Below are 24,439 nucleotides of genomic sequence, written 5' to 3' on the forward strand. Positions count from 1 at the left end.
TCTTTTACCTAAAACAATAGCAGAGTTAATTACATCTTCCTGACACGGTGACTCAGGCATGTTCACACTGACTAGGATGGTGGACAGAACCACCTTCACTTTTTAAATGGGTTAGTTTTGTAAACTATATTTCTAAGTATCTTTATTTGACGGTGAACTTTACGATTGACTTTTACAGGAATTATATTCCTTAACTCTCATGTTAACATCCCTGTGCGGTACCTAGAGCTATTTTTATTATCATTTCATAAATGATGAACAGTCTTAGGATGTTTGTAGGGATATATAGAGGCAGGATTTGAAGAAGTTACAAGTGCCGACTCTGAATCCTTTTTTTTCCCCTCCACGGGAGACAAGGACACTTGGAAAGTGTAAGGAAAGGAAGAAGGCAGAGGAGATTTTAGGGCAAATGAAGGCATTTTCTGGTATCCACTCCGGCAGACTGAGGAAGGCCTAAGGAGAGGAGAGAGGGGCCTCTGTCTTGTTATAGATTTAGAATCAGCGTGCAGTGAGGACGACCTCTCTGTGATAGTAAGAAAATAATGCAAATGTTCTGGTTAGAATGTGGATGATGTTTTAATTATCTTAATGTGTTATTAAAAGACTTTTTGAAATTTAGTGTATTTGCAGTGTGGTTGTCTCATATACAGGGTGGGGCAAAAGTAGGTCTACAGTTGTTCGTATGGAAAATAACAGAATCCTATATTATAAAAACCTAATATGCAGATTGTCCCCTCGACCAGGAGTTCGACTGGGGGACGGGGACGGCAAGTCAACCACCCGCAGCCCCTTCTCTCAGCCCTGATGGGGCGGGCCTGCTGTACCCTACCCATGCACAAATTCGTGCACCAAGCCTCTAGTAATTAATAAATAAGAATATAAGAATAAATTGCTTCATGTACTCACAACTGTAAACCCACTTTTGCCACACCCTGCATAGATGCCTTCCACATTCACAACTCAAATTGAAATCAAAGTAATATTACACTGGCCCTAGCCAGTTTGGCTCAGTGGATAGCCAACCCGAGAACTGAAGGGTCCTGGTTCAATTCCGGTCAAGGGCACGTACCTTGGTTGCAGGCTCGATCCCTATCTCTGGTCGGAACGGTGCGGGAGGCAACTAATCAACATGTCTCTCTCACATCAATGTTTCTCTCTCTCTTTCTCCACCCTCCCTTCCACTCTCTCTAAAAATCAATGGAAAAATATCCTCGGGTGAGGATTAACAACAAAAAAAGCAATATTAACCCAAAGGGTGAGCCATAAACCTGTAATAAATATTGCATGATCTGAAAATATTGTTAAAATAAATGAAAAAAATATTGAACATGAGCACATCCATGGGGTTTATCATCAAATTTAGTCACCTTAACAGCAACACAGATCATTTAAAAGGAAAATAGAAGAGTCCCCATAATTTCCTGGCCTTTTTTCTAAAAGTTAATGTCTAAAGAAACACATTTATTTGTCTTAAGTAAAAATAAAGATTGTTATAGATCATGCATTTCCTAGATTTTTGTATTATGTATTATTTTTTAAGTTGCTATGTGTTATCTGATAGTGGAACACAAGGATGTTTTTTCTTTTAGCTCACTTCTTTGGTACCATTTTGTAACTTCTTTTGTCTTTTACTATTTCACAACTTTAGTTTCCATGGGAACGGGATCAGTCAGACTGTATTTGGGACTCATTCAGAATGTGGAGTCAAGGGTTCCTAATTAGGCTTCAGGCACTTATAGCTGAGTTAATATGAGTCTCTGTGTTACATCTTTCAAGGTGTAGACAACTGGGTTATGATTTCATGATAGGTTTGCATTTTCAAATATGTTAAAGATTTGGATCAGAGAACTTTAAAATCATTTAAGTGTTGTAGAACATGCTTGAACAAAACGAAGTATATTTAGGCATACTGCTCTTGACAGATAAGGAGACTTAAGAGACACCAGTTGTCACAGTTAAACTCATCAACGTTGGTTAAACATTTCTTAGCTAAAAATGTTACCCTTTGAAATACAGCGTATTGTGAGTAGGAAGAATTATACTGGGCTGCAATTTAGAGCAGTTAAGTAATTAAAAGTCAAGCGAGGTAAGACAGAAAATAACAGCATTGAAAAGCCTCCAAACTGTACAAAAAAAGGTCTTAAATAAATCCTGTGTCCCCTTAGGTAGTTTTGTTGTGTCCACATAAGAAATGTCTGAACCGGTAGGGAATTTTTATGAGTTTATTTGAGCCTAAACAAGGTCAGTTGCAATGGAGCAAAATCTCAATGGACTGAAAAAATGCACCCTGAGAATGGCAGTTTTGCAGCTTATTTTATTTATGTTTATTTTAATCCTCACCTGAGGATATTTTTCCATTGAGTTTTAGAGAGAGTGAAAGAGGGAAAGACAGAGAGAAATACCGATGTGAGAGAAACACATCGATTGGTTGCCTCCTGAACGTACCCCAACCAAGACCCTGGCTGGGGAGGAGCCTGCATCCGAGGTATGTGCCCTTGAGCGGAATCGAACTCGGGACTTTTTGGTTCGCAGGCTGACAGTCTATCCACTGAGCCAAACCGGCTAGGGCTACAGCTTATTTTATACAATAGAATCAAAGGAGGCGACGTAAGGGGGAGAGAGGGAGAAGGGGTTACATGAAATCATGGATGGTAGATTAAAGGGGTGGAAGACAGCAAAGGAGGAAATCTCTTGGATTGGATAAAGAGTAAAACAGAGAGACATATTTTTTTACACTGGCAGGGACAGGATAATGAACATTTACAGCACATAGAGACGTATAGTATGTAGGCAACAAAATAACAGGGAATTCTGCTCTGAGTGGTAGGAGATTGTGCCCTAAGGGGTTGAGAAGAGATTACTTTGACATTTCAAGAGTATGCTGTCTTAGATGCAAAAAGACAATAGAAAGGTCCACTTAAGAACAAGACTGACCTTCGGCAAGGAGGCTACAGGCCAAGACATAACCCACACTTCCTTAGGACTTATGTTCAGACCATCCCATGTGGCAGGTCTGCCATGGCCTCTGCAGAACTTGGCAGGTTTAGTAACTTGTGGCCCCTTTTTCGTCCACAGTTGTGGGAACAAGTGCCACCAGTGGACTATAATGTACATCATAGGTTTTACTCTTAAAAATTTACTTTTATGCACTTGGCCAGCATGGCTCAGCGGTTGAGCATTGATCCATGAACCAAGAGGTCACAGTTTAATTCCCGGTCAGGGCACATGCCTGGGTTGTGGGCTCAATTTCTAGGCAGCGATCAATGTCTCTCTCTCATGGATTTTTTTTCCTCTCTCTCCCTCTCCCTTCTTCTGTCTCTAAAAAAAACAAACCAAAAAAAAAAACAAAACAGAAAAAAACAATGAAAACATATTTCAAAAATTACCTTTATGCTCCCATTACAAAGATTGTGTAAGTGGAGACCGCTCTCAAATTTATAAACAGAGCTTTCAAGTGTCTGTTAGCTGAGAGTGTGTTCCAGTAATTCAATAAGGAACTCCCAGCAGGAGGGGTCTTGCTGCCCTAGGGGGCGCTGTGAAGTTCTGGTGGACTTATTTGATGGTCACATTGATCTGACTGGTGGGTCTATTCATTTTCTAGGCAGGCACCAGTGCTGATAAGTTTCTGTGTGCTAAACGACATTGTAAGATAAAGACTTGCCCTGTGTCCCTCATCCTTCATCCTTTCCCAAGCCCCACTGCATGTCATGTAAATGAACTTTATAACTAGTATCTTAGCCTATAACTACACTATTTTACTTATAAACACAATTTTTTTCCCCCTGTACAGCCTTAACATATAACTAAATATGCAAGTTTCCATCTAATGGCTATAGTAGCTCTGTTCTTTATTTCCCATACTGTTTGGAATGGCTCCTGGTCTTTTTCTCTTAAATCTCTTTAACATTATCTGTGCAGGCTAATATTTGATTTTTTTTATTGTGTCTTCTAGTGTACTCTCATGTATAAGCATTTATAAATTGAAATATATTTTATTTCACTATAAATTGTATTCCTTTTATCTCTATTTAATATTAAAGGAGCATTATATTTAGTTTTCCTAGTTTCATATCTATATACATACACACACATATACATACTAGGGGCCCAGTGCACAAATTTGTGCACCTTGAAAGGAACTGTGGGCTGCGAGGCTACGGTGGGCACAGGGACGGGTCTCGGCCCATCCTCCGCGCCCCTGCCTGGCCCCTCCCACCATGGCCCCCAGTCCCCTCTCTGCCAGCAGCTCCCATGTGCTGATGGTGCCAGCCACGCTCACACTCACTGACGTGGAGCGATTGGGGCTGGCACCAGTAGCGGGTGCAAGCAGGGCATTCAGTCAGCAGGTGCAAGCGGTGGCTGCTGCCCCGATTGCCCCCCAGGAACAGGGGGAGGTGGAGAAGCCCTCAGAGGTGATCAGGGCCGGCAGCCACCACTCACACTCATTGACAGCACTGAGTGATCGGGGCCAGAATTGAACTCATTGACGGTGCTGAGTGATTGGGACCAGCATCGGGCACCAGCAGCAAGTGCAAGCGGCAGCTCCGGCGCCGGCTGCAGATGCAAGTGGGGCCAGTGCTGGCAGTGGGTGTGAGCGAGGCCATCGTGGGCTGTGGGTGTGAGAGGCGGCTGCCGGCCCAGGTCACCCCTCAGGAGCAGGGGGAGGTGAAGAAGCCCTGAGGGGCGATCGGGGCCGGCAGCCACCACGCACACCCACTGACAGCACTGAGTGATTGGGGCCAGAATTGCACTCACTGACGGCGCCGAGTGATTGGGACCGGCACCAGGCACTGGCAGTGGGTGCAAGCGGGGCCAGTGCTGGAAGCAGATGCAAGCGTCAGGTGGGACTGTGGCACATGGGAGCAAAGAATTTTCAGTAACCACCAGAGGCTCACCCCGATAACAGTGACCAGCACCCCGCCTTGGTCTGGCGCCCCTGCTCACCTGCTCCACCATCCCACTGTGGCAAACGCCTGCCATGTTCCGCGCTCTGCCGCCTACTGCCAACTCCCACCATGTTCCGCACATGGCCCCTGGTGGTGAGCACACATCATAGTGACCAGTTGTTCGGTTGTTCCACTGTTCAGTCTATTTGCATATTAGGGTTTTATATAGAGAAATATAAACATATAAAATGATATATTATCTATCAATTTTGGTTTAGTAGAGTGAAGTGGGCATCAAAAATTTATTGCCACCCTACCTGATTTGGCTTAGTGGATAGAGCATCAGTCTGCAGACTAAAGGGTCTTGGGTTCGATTCTGGTCAAGGGCACATGCCTGGGTTGTGGGTTCGATCCGCAGTAGGGGGGTGTGCAGGAGGCAGCCAATCAATGATTCTCATCACTGATGTTTCTATCTCTCCCCCTTCTCCCTTCCTCTCTAAAATCAATAAAAATATTTAAAAAAATTAATAAAATAAAAATAAAGGACTGTGGAATGCAAAGTACAGTGGGCGTCCGGTACATCATGGGTGACTTGAGCATAGGCTTTGTGGGGGGGCAGTACCTGAAGGGGAGGCTGGAAAGACAGGAGCCAGGTCTGAAAGGCCTTTGGAAGGAATTTGGATTTCATCCTGAATGCCAGGGCAAGCCTTTGAGGGAAGCTAAATATGATCAGATTGTACTTTAAGAAGCTCACTCATGTCTGAGTGAGACTGCATTGCAGACTTGTCCACATCTGTCTTGGTTCTTAGCTATTTCCCTCCTGATCCCAAGGAAGAGGAGCTCCCCCCGCGCCCGCCCCCCCTTTGAAAACTAATTTCTTACCTTTGCTCCTGATGCTCTTCCTCCAGTTTCCGTGGGTCCTTTGCTGCGGAAGTTTATCCCTTCTCTCTTCTTATCTTCAACTTCTCTTCATCACTACCTCTCTGATCACAGGCTGGAGAATGCTCAAGTCTCTACAATTTTAAGAGTGAATAAAACCCACCATGATTCTGAAACCAGACAACCAATGGGTCCAGATTGCCTGTCACTTCTTGAGCCAATTCAGCAGAGACAGGGTGGATTCGTATATGAGCATTTATTCCAGTCCTGCCAACAGGATGGGAGAGCAGCAGGCCAGCCACAAAAATGAACACATGGGACTACATCAAAATAAAAAGCTTATGCACTGCAAAAGAAACCATCAACACAACAAGAATGGCTATCATCAACAAATCAACCAATGACAAGTCCTGGGGAGGATGTGGAGAAAAAGGAACCCTCCTGCACTGCTGGTGGGAATGCAGACTGGTGCAGCCACTGTGGAAAACAATATGGGGTTTCCTCAAAATACTAAAAATCGAACTCCCATTTGACCCAGGAATCCCACTTCTAGGAATATATCCCAAGAAATAAGAAACACCAATCAGAAAGGATATATGCACCCTTATGTTCATAGCAGCACAATTTACCATAGCTAAGATTTGGAAATAGCCTAAGTGCCCACCAGCAGATGAGTGGATTAAAAAACTGTGGTACATCTACACAATAGAATACTATGCTGTTGTAAAAAAGAAAGAACTCTTACCATTTGCAACAGCATGGATTATGCTGGACAGCATTATGCTAAGCAAAATAAGCCAGTTGGAGAAAGATAAATATCACATGATCTCACTCATTTAAGGAATATAATGAACAACATAAACTGATGAACAAAAATAGAACCAGAGACAGAAGCATTGAAAAGACCATCAAACCTCAGAGGGAAAGCAGAGGAGGGCTGGGGAGTGGGAGTGAAAGATCAACCAAAGGACTTGTATCCATGCATATGAGCATGGCCAATGGACACACAGACAATGGGAGTGGGGGCATGTGCTGGAGGGTGGGAATGGCCAGAGAGAGGCCAATGGGAGGAGACATATGTAAAACTTTCAACAATAAAGAATTTTAAAAGGGGGCGATTATAGTCCTTGGATTTAGAGCACTCAAGAAATCAGGGTAACTGATTCTGAGCAGTCTTCCCTGACAGTTGTAAAATGCAACTGTTGAGCAATGCCAAGCCATTGTTTCTATGGTCTGTACTTCAAAATAAATGCTCCTTGTTCCTTTGGCTTCCTGAAGACTAATTAAAGGAAACGTGAAGCAACAATAAGCTGGAGGATTTCCCTTCGTTTCCACATCTCTTCTGGAGGCATTGCTGCTAATAAAAGTTAATTAATATATCACATGTATGCAATGTAAGAGCTAAAGTGTCTATGAATCTTCATCAAATAGGAGAGTAGAAAAATAAAATTTATCCAACTCTCCTATTTTAAGAATTGAAGTTTGAGAGAGAGGTAGTGTATGTGAGCAGGTGAGCGCTGAGTTGTTGGTCTATAAAATCTTTAGTATTTTAAAGGTTGAACTATCAGATAATGGGCTCTGCAGACTGCTTCCTTTATTGTGGGTGGTCAAATCTAGAAAGCTAAATGAACTCATAAATAAGGAGAAGTCCATAACGGTGTGCAGAGATGGATTATTGGAGCTCTCACTAAAACATTTCTTTTTTCCATTTTATTCTTTTAAATTTTACAAAATGTGTTTACATTGCTGGGTCCTCCCTACCTCACCACAGGGCCTTGGGAGGTGCCTGTGCAAGTGAGAACCCCAAAGCTTAAGCCTCATTAAATTCCTGGTCAGCCTGCCTGCCTTTATGTGTCTATTCATTATATCTATAACACTTGTAATTCAGAAAAAAAAATGGAAAACATTAGCAGTGCTCTATCTTCGTTGAAAAAATGCAAAGATCACCCTGGCCTGGTAGCGCAGTTGGTTAGAGCATTGTCCTGATATGCCAAGGTTGGGGGTTTGACCCCTTCTCAGGGCACATACGAGAATCAACCAATGAATGCATAAATAAGTGGAACAACACATTGATGTCTCTCTCTCTCTCTCTCTCTCTCTCTCTCTCTCCTTCCATCCTCTTTCTCTACAATCAATTTAAAAACATTTTTTTAAAAAGAAATGCAATGACAACTTCATTTGCAAGTTATAAATTTAACAAATTGGTGATATTAGAGAATCCTCTTGGTACTTTTTATACTACTCTCTATAACACACAATTTATATTCATAACTGCATGTTCATGCCTTCAAAAAGTAAAAACTTTTGATGCATTAAATTGTTGCAATTCCCAAAATTCACTTAGTAAGGCTGGGCATAAAGGTATAAAGACAGTTTAAAACAAACATCTGTGTCCTGTGGGAGGTGCAGAGAGCTGAGTGGATGATAGAGTGCTGTTTTCTCACATTTGTTGCTTTAGTGGATTTATAAATATCAACTGACTGCGGAATAACCATTTCACTCTCCCTTGAGCTACACAGCCACTGAGCAGTCTGTGTATCAGCTGTCAGAGGACAGTTTGTGCAGGGATTCCCCGATTCCCACACGCTGGTGATTCAGAACCAGAGTTCAGAACCCAGAATTCAGAAACTCAGTTTTAACACTTTGCCCAGAGCTGATGAAAACTCTGGAGAGCTGGTTTGCTTCAGGGGATAGAGCATTGGACCAAAGGGTCCCAGGTTCAATTCCAGTAAAGGGCACGTACCTCTACTTCCGTTGCAGGCTCTTCCCCAGCCCGGGCCCTGGTTGGGGGGGGCGTGCAGGAGACAGCCAACCAATCGATGTGTTGCTCTCACATCTATGTTTCTCTCTGTCTCTCCCTGGCTCTTCCACTCTCTCTAAAAATCAATGGAAAAAATATCCTTAGTTGAGGGTTAAAACCAACAAACACAAAAAACTCTGGAGAAATGATTTATAGTGCCTGCTCTGAAACAGTATTTATGTGACAAGTATATTAATATGTTCATTTCTGCTGAGAATTATAACTATCAAATACTGGTGGTTCTGGACTTTAAGTCTTGAAAAACTATAGTGAGTTAGTAACTTAGTTTCAGAACCAAGGGCAGTGAATGATGTTAAATTAAAATGTCATCAAGCACTCAAAGCCGGGTGCCCCATCTCCACTGTAAGGATGCGCCTGAGACACAGCTCAGACCACATGAGACTGAAGAGAGACCCTCTCCATTTTAGTGCTCTTCGCCATTGTATCACGTGTCTATTTTTTTATCTGACATCTTTAATATCAGTTCCTTATTTTACACTAATGAAGTCCTCATGCTATTGTTTCTTGGTATCTTAATCTTAGGGGAAATCAGTTAGAACACAGAATGATGGGCATGCCTTCCACGGAGTATGTGATTCTTATTGGCATCAGATTGGTACAATGACATTTCTTCATTTCGTCTTGAGAGTCTACTGGATTTGAGTTGACTGTTATCATCTATGTAAAATCTAGAGGTCAGTCCTGGCTGGTGTGGCTCGCTTGGTTGGGCATTATCCCATGCACCAGGAGGTTGCCAGTTCAATTCCCAGTCAGGGCACATGCCGGGTTTCTGGCTGGATGGCTGGTAGGGGGCATATAGGAGGCAGCCAATAGATGTTTCTCTCTCATGAATGTTTCTCTCTCTCTCCCTCTCCCTTCCTCTCTCTCTAAAAATCAATTAAAAATATTTAAAAAGTAAAGTAAAACATGTAGTTCATAGCATTGGTAAAATAATTGCATTTGGCTGAGATTGTCACTTGGAGAATATCAATGAAAGTCCTCAGAAAATGTAAATAGCTTCTTTTATTTCCTACTGGGGACTAACTACCTGGTGAGGTTCAACCACTGATGGCCTTCCGATGCTATTGGCCACCATTAAACAAGTGAGGATGTGCTGAAGGACTTTTCTTTGACATTTCTGAGAACTTGTTTTACTGTAAGAAGTTAATTTATTTGCCAAAACCGGTTTGGCTCAGTGGATAGAGCGTCGGCCTGCGGACTGAAAGGTCCCAGGTTCGATTCCGGTCAAGGGCATGTACCTGGGTTGCGGGCACATCCCCAGTAGGAGATGTGCAGGAGGCAGCTGATCGATGTTTCTCTCTCATCAATGTTTCTAACTCTCTATCTCTCTCCCTTCCTCTCTGTAAAAAATCAATAAAATATATAAAATATATATATATATAATATATATATATTATCTTTAAAAAAAAAAAAAAGAAGAAGTTAATTTATTTACTTCATCTCTATCTAATATTACTCCAAAATTTTCATTGTCCAGCTGTTTGGGTAACAGAATGCCCTGAAAATTTCTCTAAATTTACAAATGCATGCAACTTATATGAAAACAACTTTATATTCCGTTCTAAAACACGAATCGTCTTTCTTGTCCTCAAATGGTTTTTAAAACAGAAAAGGGAAGGGGACATAAAACTTCTGTGCAACATGTAAGAAACATTCAAGTTTAATTCAAATTACTTCATTCACCGTAAACATCCTCCCACAAACATTTTCTCTGCTAAAAATGGCAATTGGTTATATACTCTCTGAATGATATTGTTGCGGCCCCTAAGGCTTGAAAATGGAAGTGAAGCCATCTGCAGAGTATCTGGCAGTATTGTGTTTGGTACTAGAACTTTCTCACAAAGCCACTAATTTGAGAATGGCTGGGCTGGGGGAGGGGGTGCCCTGTGGAGCCAGTAGAGCTAGATATAGATGCATATATTGGCTTCCCTGCTTTATAGCATTGTGACCTTGAGCAAGAGCTACTTAATGTCTCTCTTAGTCCTCACATCTGTCAAATGAGGATATTAACACAGTGGAGTCACATTTTACTTAGATGTTAGGTTCTTAAGGGGAAAATTTATTCATAGTCAAATCATCCTTAAATTCTTTAGGCCATCATTAACTCACCAGGACATCATTAACTCACCAGGACATCAGCTCTAAAAGTTAAGCACATCTTTTAGTTTTCCTTACACTTTGATGTGGCTTCCCTTTCTCTGAAAATAGGGTATCAATGTCTCATTAAGGGGAAGGGCCATGGATGGACATGGAGAGCATTATGCTAAGCAAAATAAGCCAGTGAGAGAAAGATACATATCACATGATCTCACTCATTTGTGGAATATAATCAACAACATAAACTGATGAACAAAAATAGATCCAGAGACACAGAAGCATCGAACATACCGTCAAACCTCAGAGGGAAGGCAGGGGAAGGTAAGGGGGTTAAAAGATCAACCATGCCCTAGCCGGCTTGGCTCAGTGGATAGAGCATTGGCCTGTGGACTGAAGGGTCCTGGGTTTGATTCTGGCCAAGGGCACATGCTGGGTTGTGGGCTCGATCCCCAGTGGGGGGTGCGCAGGAGGTAGCCGATCAATGATTCTCTCTCATCATTGATGTTTCTATCTCTCCTCCCTTCCTCTCTGAAATCAATAAAGAAATATAAAAAAATAAAAATAAAAGATCAACCAAAGGACTTGTATGCATGCATATAAGCATAACCAATGGACACAGACACTAGGAGGGCGAGGGCATGTGCTGGGGGGTGGGAGTGGCTGGGGACAGGCCAATGGGGGGGAAAAAGGAGACATATGTAATACTTTAAACAATTAAATAAATAAATAAATAAATAAATAAATAAATAAAATAAAGGAGGATACACCCATTTAAAAAAAAAAAGAGGGCCAGAATGTCCAGTTTGAGAGGTTAGAAGAGGACATGTCTGTATGCCTGTCTCCCTCTCCTCCATCCCCACCCCACCCTTTAGACCTACTATACTTAAATGATGACATAGATGAGTATATTATCTAACTCCTAATTCCTACCTCAATTTATGAATTTTAACATATAAATATTATCCGTAATGAATACTGGGTGGTATTATTTTGTTACTGCTAGCCCTGTGCATCTTTCTTATAGTTGCTAATGTAATTGTCTATCAGTGATTATTGAGACAGGAATTTTAGGGGAATATAGGCAGGTTTAGGGAATTTTTAGAATTTGGGGTCCTTGGAAAAACCAGGGCTATAGATTGGGAGAAGGTACATTTCCATAACACAAGGGAGCCAGGTGCAGTTACATCTCCATAAGACAAGGGAGCAGCAACAGAGACATTTCCGTAAGACAAGGGAACTGGCAGTAGCCAAAAAAAAGTCTATATTTACAAAATAAAGATGGAAAAAAGCCCAAAAGGAATAGGAGGACAATGAGGGAGGAGGGCCTCAAAAGTCACTATAGTAACCAATTCGATAGGGAATATTGACCAATCAGAGGAGATATCAGGACACAAACTGCAGCCTTCATAAACCATGGAAATAGGATGTCGGTGGGACCCTTTCTCCCTCCCCATGTGGGGGTCTGTTATGTGGGGCTCTTTTCCTCTCCCCACGTGGGAGTCTTTACTTATTCTTCAATAAATCTCCACCTTTGCTATACCACTTTCTGTCCGTGGATTCATTCTTCGACTCCAGCGGACAAAGAATCCCGGTTCCAGTCCAAAGATTCCGTATCATTATCAAAACCACAAGGCTATTAATTTTTACTTTGGGTAATTTATGAAATAATTTATATCCAGTTTTTATAGCTTGTTTGTGTGCATGGTAATCTCTGTAACATATCAATTTTTGCTAAGTATGTTTTTAGTTAAAAGCATTCATTTAAACAACACTTTTATAGTAAATTTTAAAATTGTGATACTGTCAAATGAGTATTTATTTTTAGTCAAACCAGATTATTTTAGGTAAGTGATAAACAATGTAAGAACTTTTATCCTTACAGTTAGGGAGGGGAAGAAACACAAAGATTTCTTTTGACTTAGCTGGGAGTTGTTAGCAGTTATGGAAGTAATCATCTCTTAGCCTCATCTTATGAATTTCTGCCAGAGATTTTGGCACACATCCATAACTATTAAAGATGTTTTGTAGCTAACCTAACTTTAAAACAATCACCAACCTCCATCAGCAGACAATTTTATTTGTTTTCCTATTTAACTTGTTCTGGAAAATTGAAGGGAAAATAAAAATCAGTTCAAGAAAGCAGCCAACAGAGACTATCCCTAACATCTGTTAGTGAAATGTTTATACAAAATCCAACATTTTGTTTTCATAAGAAGAGTTATTGAGTGCAAGTTTTAAAAAATTAAAACTGAATGCCAAGAGTAGGAAGGCTGAAACAAGATAGAAATCTTATAATACATAAATTTTTTATGAAGATTTAGAACTTTGTCTTTAATAAGTTTAACAAAAGTAACCACACGTTTTAATTCTTTTTACTTAATTAATAGCAAACCTTGAAGTGAATAGAATTAGAGGAAGGAAGGTAGCTAGGAGGAGATGCTTAAAAATCACATAAATAAATATTCAACTACCTATTTATTAATTGATGAAATCTAATCCTCATTTTAATTTTTGTTTTGTTTTTACCTTTATAGTTTTGCCAATTCAACCAATCCTCACTTTTTTAGTATCTGGGACACATTATTTTTTTCTGTTCAAATATATACATATAAAAATTATGAGGGACTTCCAATCTGAAGTTAACAGCTGTTATTTTCCACAGAACTTTTAAAGTGATTTTCGAAAATTTAAGAAACTTTTCTCAAAGGAATGTTAAGCAAGTGGAAAAATTGAAAAGGTGGGAAATGATTTAACCCAGTCCTAACCTTCCAACCTCAGACTGAATGAATGTTCACCTCGAATGAAAGATGGCCCAAGCCTCCTCAAGAAAATAAACATGCTCAGTGGGCCCTGCAGTGTTTGAAAAGTTCAAAGATATGATGATGCGAAGGGAACACAGAAGATATTTTCCTATTTTGCCCAGACTTTTCCTTCAGCTTGTTTCAAGGGAATATGAGCCTTCATTGTTTCGTCTAAATAGTACTAAAATCCTTTAAAAATGACAAACACCAGTCCTCATTGGAATTTCTCTGAGGGCACTGATTTACATGTTGCTAAAGGAGAAAAGAGACTTTTTCAAAGTGTGCTTTGAAAGTTTCACAGAATAATGGTTTGGAATCAGAATCACCAGCAAAAAAAAGAAAATCCTATTATTTAGATGTAGGCAGAAAGCAACAAGAATACACGAGGCCCTGGCTTCCCCAGCTCACTTAGAAGGGATCTGTCTTGGCCTTCCCTTCCTCTGCTCTCTGAAGATCCGGACCCCGCCTGTAGACTATGGTCTACACAATAAAACTGGGGAAAGAGAGGAGAAGCTGGAAAAGAAAGGCACGGGGGCAGGGGGGAGGGGGGAGTTAGAGGAACATGGTACATATTCTGGTTTGGGACAGAAGTATATGGGAAGGAGAAGAAGGTTATTTAAAAAGATTGCTTAGACCCCTGCCTATGAACCAGGAGGTCATGGTTCGATTCCCTGTTAGGACACATGCCAGGGTTGCGGGCTTGATCCCCAGTGTGGAGTGTGCAGGAGGCAGTTGATCAATGATTCTCTCATCGTTGATGTTTCTGTCTCTCTCTACCTCTTCTTTCCTCTCTGAAATCAATAAAAAAAATTTTTTTTAAATGGTACACTACCATAGAGAATTGTTGTAAGAGTCAAATAAGTTCACATTTGTAAGGTGCTAGGAATGTCGCCTAACATCTAAGTGCTTAACAAATGTCATCTATTGTTCTTTCTCCCTTCCTTCCTTCCTTCCTTCCTTCCTTCCTTCCTTCCTTCCTCCCTCCCTCCCTCCCTCCCTCCCTCCCTCCCTTCCTTCCTTCCTCCCTCCCTCCCTCTCTCTCTTTCTCTTTCTTTCTTTCTTTCTTTCTCTCTCTCTCTCTCTCTCTCTCTCTCTCTCTTTCTTTCTTTCTTTCTTTCTTCCTTTCTTTCTTCCCTTCCTTCCTTCCTTCCTTCCTTCCTTCCTTCCTTCCTTCCTTCCTTCCAGATGGGTTGCCCAGGGATTGAACCCGAAACCTAGGTATGTATGTGCCCTGACCAGGAATCGAACCTGAGACCTTTCAATGTATGGGACTTTTCAACCAACTGAGCCACACCAGCCAGGTCTATTGTTCTTTCTTAAGAGCCCATTAAGATCCTGTTCTCCAACTCACATCCTCCTCTCTACCATAAGGCCAGGGAGAAGGTATGATTTTTCTTAAACGTTTGCATCAGCCATGATTCATTTCCGTTTCCCTCATAGTCAAGGTTTCCAGATGTGGAAAGGCTGGAAATTCACTGCTTTTTGCTCTCTGGTTTTGGCTTCGTACATCCCCTCTTGAGGCAAAGAACTCTTGGCTGCATAAGGTGGGGGAGGACAAATATTCCAAAACATTGTCTTGTACGGCACACAATTCTCAGTCTATAGATGGAAACTGATGAGCAAATAGATGGAATGATGTTACATCATGGGCAATACCTAAATTTCTGGCATGAGTGGCCATGTGGATTGTGGTGTCTTTCACTGTGATAGGATTTATAGAAAGAAAACAACGTTTAGGGGTAAACATGTGAGTTTATTTTTGCCTATGAGTTTGTGGTTCTTATAGGAAATGGAGATATAGACAACCTATAGAAAGAGCAGTTTGTGGATTTAATCTCATCATTACCACTGTATAATCTCAGGAGACAAATTAGAGCTGGATATACAGATTTAGGACTTTTTAGCAGATAAATGGTTGTTGAATGAATGAGAGTAAAAGAAATTATATAGAAAGAAGTTAGTTGAGTCAGAAAAGCCATTTCTGGATGGATGGATGATGGATGGGAAGAGCCCACAAGGGTTACAGAATGAAGATTAGTCATGTCACAGAATCCAGGGAAGTCACCAGAGTCGGATGTCAGAGAGAGATTAAGTAAGATAAACACTGAAAACTGTCCATTGGCTAAGGCAACAGTGGGGTCATTTTTGCCTTGGCAAAAACAGGCTTGTAGATCTTACAAAGACAGAGGCAGATGACAACATGAACAGCGAAACAGCACTCCTAGTACATTGTAGAAACATAGTCAAGAAATAACCATTAGGTTTTTATGATCTGTTTAATTTGGTCTTAGGTTATTTCATATATGAGTCGGGGGTGAATAATGAATAGCAGCAGTCAGATTGTTTTACCCAAATTGTTTACTTAAGTTAACCAGCAAGCATGCTTTGTATTCTGACTTTGAAGTAATTAATACCAGTCCAGTATTGCATACTTACGACACCTTCCCCAGTGAATTGCTTGCCTTCAGGAACCCTTCATTAGTGTTGGTTTGACCTGACTCCATTTACTGGAATCCTCTCAATAGTATACAATGCGGAAGGGTGTTATTTATGCATTCAACAAATATTTATTCTGCCTTGATTTATGCTAGGTACTATTTTAGGTGTTCGGGCTATATCAGAGAGTACAGCAGGTAAAAATCTTTCACTGTAGCATTTATATTTCAGATATATATATACTTATAGGAAATGATTTAAATTATTTTCAAATATGGTCTTGAAACTGACGGTAGAATGACATCCATAACACAAAATGATACATATCAAAGATTGAATTAGAAAGTTTTAATTCCTGGTTCTGCTACTTGGTGTTCCAGTCTTAGTATGTCTATTCATAAGGTATATGAAAGTCAATAACTGTGTTGTATACCTGATACTAATAGAATATTGTATGTCACCTGTAATTGAAAAATAAATTTTAAAAACTTTAAAAGAAAGTAAGAGATCAACCGAAGGACTTGTATGCATGCATATAAGCATAACCAATGGACGCAAGACACTGGGGGAGTGAGGGGGTTGAGGGCATGTGCCGGGGGAGGGGAGGCCGGGGGAAGGTCAATGGGGGAAAAAAAGGAGACATGTGTACTACTATTTGTAATACTTTAAACAATAAAATAAAATTTAAAAAAAGTAATGTCTAGTACAGCAGGTCACTCTGAATATTGAATTTTATAGAATAAAAGTAAAGTATGTATGAACACTTTTAAAGTGAAATTTTATATAAGGTTATGGGCATGATGATACCACCATCATCATCATCACTGTATAACTCTCAGATCACATTAGCCACCATAATGACCATAATGACCCATTTTCATATGATGAAGGTACAGTCAGGGATAAGGTCCTAAAGTAGTTTATATCCTTGAAAGAGGTGCTAAAAATTAGTAGTTTTTACTTGGAGGACAATATCCTCTGACACAAGATTATATATTAGCTGAATTAAGGACATACACTCTTGTTTAACAGTGGGGCTTGTGAAAGGGTGTTGTCTTTTAGGGGACCCTAATAGATTTATGGGTTCTGCTTTGGGAAATGCTTAAAAGGTAAAACCACAATACAGAACACGGAAGAGACATATAATGGTTTGGCATGGTTTTTCTTATTTTGATACTTTAAACTTATGTGCTGCGAATTATATGAAACTGTCACCAAACTTGAGGTCTGTTTTCATTAATATGGCATCCCGTACATCCCATTCAAACATTTTAAAAAGACCTCTTGCACTATTTTAATTATCCTATCTGTTTTAATCTTCCAGGTCCTAAGACCTTTGGATTGTCTGACCCAAAAGACCATCAAGTAATCACAGCAATAGAGTATCAAGGTAGAGTACCTTACTGCTTTTCACAGACTGTTTTGTCTAAATGACCCAAGAGTATGGCACATGTGAAGTTGTCTTTCTGTTTGTCCAGACCTTCTGTCTCACCTCACACTAATTCTTCTGCCTAAAATGCCATTTCTGCCTTGGGAACTCTTTTTCCACTTCCTCAATGGAAATTTTGGATATGCGATGGAAGACCTGATGTACAAGGAAGGTCTCTTATTGCGTAAATTATCTGGAACAAAGCAAATCTAATTTGTGAAACTGGGGAGATGGAGATCTTGAAAGTTTCCAGTCAGGTAGATGTGGTAAATGGAGATTAACACCGCAAACCTCACGCTATTTAATGTATTTAAAATGGCATGAATATAGCCTATTTTGAGGTGCCATTTTGCTGTTTATTTTAGCTTCTTCAAAATATTTTAGTTTCAGTTTTGTGAGATGAAAAAGTTCTGGAGATTGGTTGCTCAACAATGTGAATATACTTACCATGATTGAACTGTACAATTAAAAATCAAGATGTTGCGCTAGCTGTTTTGGCTCAATGGATAGAGCGTTGGCCTGTGGACCAAAGGGTCCCGGATTTGATTCCGGCCAAGGGCACATGCCTGGGTTGTGGGCTTGATCCCCAGAGGGGGGTGTGCTGGAGGCAGTAGATCAATGATTCTCTCTCATCATTGATGTTTCCATCTCTCTCTCTCCCTTCTTCTCTGAAATTAAAAATATATTTTAGAAAATCAAGATGTTAAATTTAAATTATGTCTATTTTACCACAATTAAAAAAATGTTAATGGTTTTAATAGCCAACAATTTATAAGGCTTTTATAAGTTTACATCAAATATTGACTATCTACTACTTTTCTGAAGTCTCTTTTACCTGGAACACAATAATCCTAGGAAAATAGAAGAATGACTGTTTCTTAAATGTCATACTTGTTGAGGCAGAGATGGTAAGCATTTAAGAAACAGGTCCTGATGTCTGATCCCTCTTCTTTAGGCATGTCTTAGGTTCCCAGAGGTAGAGAGAGATAGTTTAAAGGAAAGAGCAAAACTTATAGGTGAGAACTGGGGTGTGGAGAATTAAATGAATTAGTATTTAACCAGTGCTTACAATAGTACTTGGCACATTGTGTTATCTGTGATTATTTAGTAAAAACATGCTATAATAAGAGTCAGCCTATCATTCAAAAATAACATCACTTAATAACAAATTACTTAAGTATTTAAAAAGTTCTAATATTTTACATGAGTAAGCTAATACAATACTCTTATCATGGCTTAGTTTTAAATGGGCAGAGGTGGGAAGAGGAAATGAAAGATTGGAAGTAATGTGGAACTATGGAACGTACGTAGAGGAGGGATAAGCAGGTCTGGAAGAGGTACCAAAGACACTGTCAAGGCCAAACAGTGAGCACATTTGAGAAGAAGATGGGTCAGGATGCTCATGAGGGACAAGGAATGAAATTAGTTTCTACTTTTTACTTTCCTGGAGGTTCTAACTGTTGAGTGCAACAGGATACCATGGATATACATCCATCCCTGCCCCCTCGGCCCTATGCCATGATATCTGAATTAGAATGCCAGTTATATTCTTTAGTCTTACATTCCTTTCTAAAAAACTTACTGAGCTCTGGTTGGTGGGCTCAGTGGTTAGAGCATCAGCCCTCACCCCAAGGGATCACAGGTTCGATTCCCTTGGCCTGGTCTGGGCACATGCAGGAGGCAACCAATCTATATGTCTCTCTCACATCAGTGTTTCTATCTTTCTCTCTCTCCCTCCCTTCTAGTATCTCTAAATATCAATGGAAAAAATACCCTCAGGTGAGGATTAACAAAATAATAATAATGATAATAAATAAAAAACTTATTCAGGCTGAATTCACATAACATAAAATCCACTGTGTTAAAGTAAACCATTTAGTGGCATTTGTACATTCACAATGTTGTGCAACCACTACCTCCATCTAGTTTCAAAACATCGCTCCATACTAAAACTCTGTACCATTTACTTTACTTTTTAAAAAATATGTTTTTATTGATTTTAGATAAAGAGGAAGGGAGAGGGAGAGAGAGAGAAACATTGATGTGAGAGAGAAACATCAATCAGCTGCCTCCTGCATCCTCCCTGCTGGGCATCAAGCCCACAATCTGAGCGTGTGCCCTGACTGGGAATCGAACTGGTGACCTCTCGGTGCATGGGATGACGCTCAACCAACTGAGCCACACCAGCCAGGGCTACATTACGTTTTTTAAAAAATATATTTTATTGATTTTTTACAGAGAGGAAGGGAGAGGGACAGAGAGTCAGAAACATCGATGAGAGAGAAACACCGATTAGCTGCCTCCTGCACACCCCCTACTGGGGATGTGCCCGCAACCAAGGTACATGCCCTTGACCGGAATCAAACCCGGGACCCTTCAGTCCCCAGGCCAACGCTCTATCCACTGAGCCAAACCTATCAGGGCTACGTTACTTTTTAATGTGTGTTTTATGTTTACTGCAGAAAATTCTTCTATAATTTATTGCAATCAAATGTTAGTCTTAGTCCCAAGTAAGTATTTTCTATCTTTTTGTTTCACTTCTGCTCCTTTTAATTAAGAATTACATTTTGGTTCCTTTTTCTATGTGCCCCAATCATTCCAACTTGGCTCTCCATAGAGCAAAAATAAATTTCTATCTTCTACCACTTTTTAGTTTTAGAATATTGCATGTAGTAACTTGATTTCACTTGCAGTCTAAAATATTTTGTGATTTATGTATATGTGTGTTCCATCCAATTCATTCAGCTTCTTGTCTCTATCACTCTGATGTCAATACCAGTAAATCATGAATTAATTCCTTCTTTCCAGTACTGCTGTTCTGTATCACTTCCCATAGTGGAGCTAAAAACAGAATAAGACCAAAAAAACGGCAGCTCTGTCAGGCTTATAAATTATATGAACAGCCTTATGTAGAGTGTCCAACCCCGAGAGCTATAAATTAGGGTTTAATAGGATGCTTTTCTCCACAGAAGTAATTTGAATTCTTCACAATTACTTTAGTAGTATCAATTTTCTTCTTGCATTATATAAGATTTTGATGATTTTTAACTTGCACACAGAGAAGAAAACCAGAAGATAGTCAGCAGTACAGAATCCTAGAAAAACTAAAATTCATAGTGTAACAAAATATTTGTTCTAATCAAAACACAGAATTAGCCCTCGCTGGTGTGGCTCAGTTGATTGGGCATTGTCCTGTGCACCAAAATGTTGCCAGTTCAATTCCTGGTCAGGGCACATGCCCATGCTGTGGGCTCAATCCCCAGTAGGGGGCATGCAGGAGGCAGCCAATTGATTTTTTTTTAAATATGTTTTTATTGATTTCAGAGAGGAAGGGAGAGGGAGAGAGAGATAGAAACACTAATGATGAGAGAAAATCATTGATCTAGCCAATTGATGCTTTGCTCTCACATCAATGTTTCTCTGTCTTTCTCTCTCTCTTTCTCTCTCTAAAAAAAAAGCAATAAAAAAACAGGCACTAAAATTTAAAAAAAAACCCAAGAATTACCTTTTCTAAATCTAAGTGAAATAAGCATCTTTTTTTTTTTTTTAATATATTTTATTGATTTTTTACAGAGAGGAAGGGAGAGAGATAGAGAGCCAGAAACATCGATGAGAGAGACACCGATCAGCTGCCTCCTGCACATCCCCCACCGGGGATGTGCCCGCAACCCAGGCACATGCCCCCGACCGGAACCGAACCCGGGACCCTTCAGTCCGCAGGCCGATGCTCTATCCACTGAGCCAAACCGGTTTCGGCTGAAATAAGCATCTTAATGGAAAAACTTGGTACATTTTTTGTTTCAATATGTCTTATTTTGAGAAAATATGATTTATCTCTATATAATTTTCTTTGCTGTCTCAGAGGTAACATTATAGTTCAAATCTAAGTGATTTTTTAGGTGAATTTGTAATTGTAATAAAGTGTGGATTTCTGTCATGCCGAGGCAGTCTTACCACTACAACTAAGAGAAGCTCCTCATATATGAAAGTAGTAATGACCATTTATGGCGCATGTACTGTATGAAAAGTGCCATGTGCACCCAAGCACATAAATACATCATCCCATTTAAACCTTACAACAACTTTACCTGTTGTGCAAGTTAGGTGATTTGCACAATATCACACAGCTGGTATTTGGCAAAGGTCTAACTTGAAAGCCTGTGCTAAACTACTGTATGATGACGTAATGACCCTGAGGGCTAGAGGCAGAATGATGCTGGCCTTGAGTGTTGACTTTTGGCTGAGAAGAAAAAGGAGAGTCCGTGGCAGTTATCTTTTAAGTTCACTTGGTTCTTTATACTCAGATGTTGACCCCGGATTTACTGTTCCTCACGGGTCCGGGGGTCAAGGTGCTGGCACGTCAGGATCTGGGCCCTGGCTCATCCCTTGCTTAGTGCACTCCCAAAGAACCACATGGCAAATTCTACATTGGAGTTCTAGGACATTCTAGTTAGAATTCTGAGGAATTCTAATTCCATCTTTTTTTGTTATTATTATTTTACTGACTTCAGAGAGGAAGGGAGAGAAACATTGATGTGGGAAACATTAATCGGCTGCCCCTGCACGCCCCCTACTGGGGATCAAGATCGTAACCCCAGCATCTGCCCTGATCAGGAATCGAACTGTGACCTCCTGGTTCATAGGTCCATGCTCAACCACGGAGCCATTCAGACAGGATCAAATTCCATCTTTTAAGTGTTGGTTCAAATGTCACCTTCAAAACGAGGTGAACTCTGACTACATTATTTTTTTAAATTGCACCCATCCCCCAGAATTCCCATGCCTCCTGTACTCTGATCTACTCTATTTCTATAACACTTATCCTAATATCCTATATAATAAAGAGGTAATATGCAAATTGACCGTCACACTCTCACATAAAGATGGCTGCCCCCGTGGGGTCACAAATGGCTGGCAGGGGAGGGAAGTTGTGGGTGATCAGGCTGGCAGGGGAGGGTAGTTGGGGGCAATCGGGATGGCAGGGGAGTGGTTAGGGGGCAATCAGGCAGGCAGGCAGGCAGGCAAGAGGCTGGGAGCCAGCAGTCCCGGATTGTGAGAGGGATGTCCAACAGTCGGACTGGCAGTCAGACATCCCCTGAGGGGTCCCAGATTAGAGAGGGTGCAGGCTGGGCTGAGGGACACCCCCCCCCCCCCCCCCCCCAGTGCACAAATTTTGTGCACCTGGCCTCTAGTACTATATAATTCACTTCATGATTTTCTGACCTCTTGCCAATTGTAAGATCCAAAAGGACAGAGACCTTTGTGTTGCCCTTTGACATGGCTCCAGAACAGTATCGGACGCACGCTAAGTACTCAGTGTATTTTAGACAAGTTGCACAGACCATTTCCCCACAGTCCACGTGCTCAGTGCGAATGAGGCTGGAGCGGAGTCCACTGCATTTAGGAAAATCCTTGGTTATGTTTTCGAATGTAGTTTCTGCAAAGGTTCCCCATAGAGCAGTGAGGAGAGAAATTAGGAAGAATTCACCGAGAAGGGTGTGCGTGTGTCTAGTTAAATATGTGAAACAATTGAAAGTAAACGTATTCCTAAGAACTAGGAATATGGGCTAAAAATGAGTGTGGGTGTGTGTTTAATTGTTGGAAACTCAACAAAATACGGGAAGGAAACCTATCTAAAACTCAACACTCCGGAAAGTCCCCACCCATTCTCCTTAATCAACAGAATGGAACTGTGTTTCCTCAGACCAGTTCCTCAGCACGCGTTTGTCTCTGCAGTCTAACTGTAAACATGTCTGTAAAATGATGGCTCTCTGTAAGGTAATACCTGCTTTTACATCTTTAGGCATCTTTGAAAACAACTTTGGGGTTTTTTTTCCCCTTGCCTTTCTTTAACCTACTTTCTATTTTCCATTACCTTTTATTCTATTTCTATAATTCTATCAATATATGTGGAACTAAAAAAAAAAAAAACTTTAGCAGCTACATAAAACAAAAAGAAAAATAATCTATCACACAGAAATCATCACTGGGTTAATATTTTGATATATATTTATAGAGGCTTTTTGTTCATACCTATGTGAATATTTTTAATACAACCAGGATAGTATTATAAGTATTGCTTTCTAATCTACCTTATCATGTAATATCCTGAGTTGGTATCTTTTTTAATGGCATTAATTCTGTTTACCATCAAAATCAGACATATGACAGAGTTTTACCATAATTTATCTGGATTGTGGTAAGGGCTAGGATTCAACAACTTGTTAGAAGACAATATTGGGTTTGTGTTAATGCATTCGTAGAGGGTAACCAAAGAAGGGATCTTAGTAGGAATATAGCCAGTTGAGGGAATGTTTGTGCGTGTGCACAGCATGGCCTGGGCTGGACTTAGTGCCTCTCCTGGGCACTGGTTATGAAGCACGCTCAGCTTACCTCCACCCTGGCGCTCAGCACATTGGACCGAAATGGCATCATCTGATTTGCCTCTTCTTCCAGACTATAAAATCCTCAAAGTCTGAGGCTGGAAAGGATAAGATAATTAATCATTGCTGCCGTTTTAAAGTACTTACTGTGCATACATTATTGTATTCGAAGACTCACAAGAATTTGAGATGTTATCTTATTTTACAGATAGTAACTGATGCCCAAGAACTAGGGGAAGTAACAAAGTGTCACACAATTATTATGTGGAAGAGCTATACTGCTTTCAGTTTACCTTTGGGTTAAGCCATGTGGTACATGTTGAGGTAATTTATGAATGAATGGATGGATGGATTGATGAAATGAATGAATGGAGCCCTGACTGGTTTGGCTCAGTGGATAGAGCATCAGCCTGTGGACTGAAGGGTCCCAGGTTCAATTCTAGTCAAGGGCATGTACCTGGGTTGTGGGCACATTCCCAGTAGGGGGTATGCAGAAGGCAGCTGATCGATGTTTCTCTCTCATCAATGTTTCTAACTCTCTATCCCTCTCCCTTCCTCTCTGTAAAAAATCAATAAAATATATTTTTAAAAAATGAATGAATGGATAGATGGATGGATGGATGAAATGAATGAATAGAAATACAAAGGAATATCTTAAGGATGTTAAAAATTCATTGCTTAATTAAGTGAAATATAATTTCAGAGGG

General features: G+C 40.4%; 1 protein-coding gene across 2 annotated transcripts in view; it reads left to right on the forward strand.

The window, feature by feature from the left end:
* Window positions 1–24,439, forward strand: part of JAM2 (junctional adhesion molecule 2) — a 52,353-nt gene that overhangs the window by 14,696 nt on the left and 13,218 nt on the right. For both annotated transcript variants that reach the window (XM_070406995.1, XM_070406994.1), the window contains exon 2: window positions 17,245–17,310. In XM_070406995.1, the coding sequence (XP_070263096.1) occupies window positions 17,245–17,310 (66 nt within the window). The remainder of the gene's footprint in view (window positions 1–17,244; window positions 17,311–24,439) is intronic.

This window comes from Myotis yumanensis, unplaced genomic scaffold, assembly GCF_028538775.1.
Source record: "Myotis yumanensis isolate MYYU_CA2020_CCGP unplaced genomic scaffold, mMyoYum1.0.hap1 SCAF_2, whole genome shotgun sequence".
Taxonomy (NCBI): Eukaryota; Metazoa; Chordata; class Mammalia; order Chiroptera; family Vespertilionidae; genus Myotis; species Myotis yumanensis.